The 5583-nt window shown below is 39.8% G+C and overlaps 1 protein-coding gene across 1 annotated transcript; it reads right to left on the bottom strand.

The window, feature by feature from the left end:
• Positions 1-4225: 4225 nt before the first annotated feature.
• On the bottom strand, positions 4226-5583 carry LOC116260921 (ethylene-responsive transcription factor ERF027-like). Its single transcript, XM_031639458.2, has one exon. The coding sequence runs from the start codon at positions 5223-5225 to the stop codon at positions 4572-4574; it is 654 nt and encodes a 217-aa protein (XP_031495318.1). The 5' UTR covers positions 5226-5583; the 3' UTR covers positions 4226-4571.

Here is a 5583-nt window from a genome sequence, read left to right as displayed (position 1 = left end):
AAAAAAAAGAAAAGAAGAAAAAGAAATTTGCTTCTCTACCTTTTCTTCCTATTCGCTTTGCAGATCGACTTGTCATGCCTCCTGGAAATCGAGGTCCAGATGGTCGGCTCGATCGATCAGTTTAGGCATTTAGATTGAGTTTCATATGACGAATATGTATTAATAAGGCCGCCAACTTGTTGTGATCGAACCTGATCACAAAGCTTGAAGACGACGGCCACAAGGCCTGGCTGCTGATCATATCCAATCACTCCTAACAATTAGGACCACAGTTACACATATCCACATCAGTACCATGTTACTGCAACCATGCATGTTAGCCAATATTGACCCACATGGGGCGCTAGCTAGATGATGGAGACCTTACTCCTTCCCGACCTCCTCATGGCAACCTTTTCTTTATTTTTGTCTACTTCATAAATACACACATATATATACATATAAAATAAAATCTAATGGTGACTTTGTCTTTCCAAAATCACATAATCATTCAATTAAAGCCACTCAATCAATCAAGATGAATGATTAAGAAAAAAACAAAAAAAGGTGATCCGTCACAGTTATTTTTCTCTCACTATACACACACACACACACAATGTTTCAGATGAATGACATTGAATTAGATAGCTGGCTGATTCAAAGTCATCATTCACACATTATATACATATATATTTATTTACATTTCAAAATTGAGGTAGATCGTTAACAATGATTTATAAATTTGCCATTTCTCGATAAATGCACACATACATATGCATATAAAAGAAAATTTAGTGGTGACTCTATCTTTCCAAAATCACATAAGCATCTAATTAAAGCCGTTCGATCAATCATGATGGATGGTTAAGAAAAAACAAAAAGAAAAAAGGGATATGGCAGAGCTGTTTTTCTCTCACTACACACCCACACACACAATGTTTTAGATAAATGATACTGAATTATATAGCTGGGTGATTCAAAGTCATCATTAACACACTATATACATATATATTTATTTATATTTCAAAATTGAGGTAGATAGTTAACCATAATTTATAAATCTGCCATTTCATGATAAATTACGTAGGTATAATATCTTCTAAAAAATACGTACGTTTATCTTTGTAACATAAGAAATGAATTTTCGACATCGTTGAACTTTGGACTTCATCTTGGTAAGATCTGGCTTCCCCATATAGCGCTATAGAAGTTCTCTGAAGTGGCCCCTTCTTATCAGAATGGAAAAGGAGGGCCACCCTTGTAGCCACATGCAACAGCAACATTCTTTTACGACGCCAACAATTTCTTCATATTCTTCATTCTCGTTCACCTAATCCATCGGCCTGCTGACCTCTTTCCTTTCTCTCAATCTCATGTTGTCTGCTTCGCCGAAATCATAAACAAATTATTTCCGACACTTGGCTAAATGCCAACCACACCTACTTTCGATGTCATTATTTAAATATACATAGGCGTTTGAACGAATCTAATCAATCTTTGCTAACCATGATTTGAAGACTTCTTGAATATATTAATATACCAATAAATTAACAGTCCAATATTGCATTAGAGGTGTGCTAAACGCTCTTGTTAGATCCTTTTTTGTTGAACAATGTGCAAAACTGTAAAGCGGTTGTATTTGAAAGGACCTCATTGATATGAGTGACATGTGAACTTCAGAAGGAGGTCATAAGTTTGAAATCCATAAATATATACTATAAGTGTAGAGGTCCATGAGTTGCACACACACACACACACACAACACATATTTAAGCATTCTGGGCTTAAGTAGAACCCTGCCAATTTATACAAGGAGTGACACACCCCAGGACTAGGTTGAACGAGGAAAAGAAAACTCTCAAACGTACTCAAAATTCTCTAATATATCATGATGAGTAAATTTCCATAAGACTATTTCAAGTAAACGGAAGGTTAACTACTTAAGTTCAATTAACATGATATTTATCGAAAAATAATAATATATTGTATATTGAACAATTGATGACAGTGGAAACTTCAAGCAAGATCTGTGAGCTAGCAACATACTGAAGCAATCTACCTTATGGGTTTTATCCTTTTAAATGAACGATGACCACAGCCCAGAAAAAGTGGCATGGTGCCATTCTGATATCAAACTAGGCTGCAACATAAAAAAATCTGATTCACCTCTTAAGGGAATTGTAACCATCCTTTTCTTTTTCGAGTTATTAATGGTAATCAATACTAGCCATCTTTTGATTCTCGATTATGATAAACTTCTACTGTGAAGAAAAAAATCGTGAGCATAGAGATATGACAAAACAAATAAAACATTACTAAATGAGAATCGACCAATAGCATGATGATTGAACTGATCAAAGCGTTTGTTGAATGGAACCAATTTCCTCGATCTATAGCACGTCAAGCAAGAAAAAAGAAGAAGAAGAAAACCTCCAAGTCAAACAACAGTGTTGTGGCAGTTTCAACAACCTTCTCGGTGATGAATTCGAGAGCGAAGTAGAAAGAATTTGTCCAAAGCTGAAATTGGTGATCTCAAATCTGAGTCTTAGTTCTCTTTCTCTCTCTTTCTCTGTATTTTGTCATGGTCAAGTATAGAAGCCGCAATATTGACTGGCCATGGAGCTGTCAATTGATTAGAAAAAAATATTATGGTAAAAGAACACGACTCTCTCTCTCTCTCTCATTTTCACGCCAGCCGGCCAAACCAAAACAAAAAGGCTGAAAGCAAAACTTTTTGGTTTCATGGCCGACTTCAATTTCTCCATCTTGAAAGTTAAAGTTCAGTTTTTCAAGAACCAAAGGAAGGAGAACGGAATAATATCCAATCTCCTGAGTCAATGTTCTAACAGGAAGGAACTCTTGGCAGGGAAGCTGCTAGCTGTTAGGACAATCAAACACAATTTAATTTCAGATTCAATGGTTAATTTGTATCTTTGGTCTTTGCGGCTAATGGTAGAAACCACAATATGATTGACTATCGTTCTTTCTCTCCTATCAGTTTTGGATCAAAAAATTGACAAGATTAGAGCAGTTGCTCGACAAAATTATGTTGTTCTGCTGCTTCTGCACTCCATCGAATAATTGTCTGGACCTGAAGAACTACGAGAATTCAACAAATAGACCACCACATCTTTTGTTTTCTCTCAATTACTTTTATGAGTAACCACATCTACCAGTTAGTTTAAAATTTTATAATAAATCTGCACATGGATCAGTTGAGGCTTTTTTTATCACTTGCAGACTTATCATTCTAAAAATTGTTAAGGAGTCACTAATTTTAATCTAGACTAACCTTAATTCTGCCTTCATCACAGATATATCATGAAATGACATGGTCTGATATATAATATAATCATTTATTTAAATCAACGTTGGACTACCAAAGTTGGTGTCCTACGCAAACTCTAGGCTGCTACATGTGAATACAAATTATGATCTAATGTAGACAATTTGCACGAGAGGAATCGGGTCCCGGAGAAGTACGATCAAGGCCCAGATGGGAAAGGAAGCTTCCCAGTTCGAACAAAACAACAACTGCTGCATCCCTGACTGCTAGCTCCATGCATTTTTATTCTTTTCATTAAAAAATCTCCATTTGTTTATTAATTCTTAAAATGAGAAACGGCTCCGACCCGACAGCGCCTCAACATTGACAGGAATAAAGAAAGCTTGAGATTCTATGAATGTTCAGACAGCATAGTCTGGAACGTCAGACACGAACTGTTTTCAAATACTTGTATATACATAAACTTTGATCAGCTATTGATCGGTCTTGATATTAGAATTGAAGCATGTACAAAAGGAGATTAAGCCCATCGACATGGTAAGTTGATTTGTGTTACAGATGTTCTTACAGATACGTAGATCGAGCCGTTTCTGTAATTAGATTCACATTTATGTGAAACGTATAACATTAATGCAGCATTTGGGTGACACCCTTAAAGAACATCATTTTGTAAAGATCAAATTGTATAATAAAACTTGACCTTCTTTTATCAGTTTTCAGAACTTGGTTTTGTTTGTTTGAGTAATACATATAAAGTGGTGTTTCGTATGAAAAACCACATGGAGGTCAAGTTATTCCTTCCTTTCTGAAAACTCTATTTTTTGGAGGGTCTGTGTTTTAGTTTTGACTGTCACCCAAACACACCTGAAATGACAAAACAACTGTTTGTCTCGACAATGCCCTTTAAGGGAGTCATTCAAATACACCCCAAATCTTCATAGAAAGTGGAACACAGAGAAAGAGAGAGAGAGATATTGTTGATGCTTGATAGAATGGTACCTTCGAATGCAGTAATATGACCAATAATATATGTACTATCTGATACTGAAAATAGCAGAAGCAATCTCAAAGTGACGATCACAATTGGTGCTATTGTCATCATCCATATCTTCAATGGCGTTATTACCCATCACGAGTACTAACTATTATTGTCCTTCAAAGACTCTCCAAATTAAACGACAAACCACCATAAAATCGATCATCAGGGTAGAACACAACCAGCATGTACCCCTCGCTACGTCCAATGATTGATGAAACCTTTCCTCTTTTCTCGGTCACCTTCAAAAGGAGGGAGAAGGTGAGAAAGTTACTGGTAGCTCCAGAGAGTGTCGCTCTCAGAATTCTCCGGCGAGTTTTCTGGCACCAACGGGCCAATTCTTGGCGGACTCAGGAGCATCCCTTCCGCCATGTCCACGAGCAGATTGGGCATGTAGAAAAGTGCCTCCTCGTCGATGAACTCCCCCATGTCCGACGCCTTCTCGCTGTCGCCCGGCAATTGCGAACTGGAAGCTTCCGCGACGTTGGGCGTCGGCGTTGAGACGGGACCACTGTCCGGCGGCGAGACTCTCCCGGAACAGGATGAGCCGTCACTGCCCGGCGGCCGGAACCTCGCCGCAGCTTCCATGGCAGCCGCCCGGACGTCGTCCCTTGACGTGGATGCAGGAACTGGGAAGGAAGCCGCTAGGTCCCTGAAATTAAGCAAGGCGGCTTCGCCTTTGAGTGCGAGGGCGGCCACGTCGAAGGCAGCGGCGGCCATCTCCGGCGTCGGGAACGTACCGAGCCAAATTCGCGACATCTTGCCGGGCTCCCGGATTTCCGACACCCATTTGCCGCTGCGGCACCGAATTCCGTGGTAGATGGGGTGTCTCCCGGGCGCCGGCGGCAGCTTTCCTGCCGGTGCCTTGCCACCACCTTCATGAGTGGGTGGATCTTCCGGCACTTGGGAGTGGGAGCTTTCCATGTATCAAGGATTCACGATAGTAACAGCAACACTGTGGAAGGGGTGGTAAACACCATGAGAAGGATGATTCCTGAGAGAATGGTCTTTCTGATTGAAGTACTGAAGAATGAAGGACACCGTAAGAGGACTGTGGTTCCTGCTCCTTCCCCCCCCTCTGCTTGCTTCTATATATATGGTATGTACACGTAGTTAAACGCAGATATGGAAGGCGAACGAAAGAGAATGGGATGTGATGGAGGAGTCGATGAGAACCAGAGATTTGGAGGCCGGATGAAAGTTTCTCCAAAGCGCGGGTTAATCGCGGACAGAGAGAGAGAGAGAGAAAGAGAGAGAGCCAACCTTTGTCCTCAAGGACGGA

The sequence above is a fragment of the Nymphaea colorata genome, chromosome 9, assembly GCF_008831285.2.
Source record: "Nymphaea colorata isolate Beijing-Zhang1983 chromosome 9, ASM883128v2, whole genome shotgun sequence".
Taxonomy (NCBI): domain Eukaryota; kingdom Viridiplantae; phylum Streptophyta; class Magnoliopsida; order Nymphaeales; family Nymphaeaceae; genus Nymphaea; species Nymphaea colorata.
The sequence above is the reverse complement of the archived record's forward strand: the minus strand, read 5'-3'. Positions and strand labels throughout refer to the sequence as shown.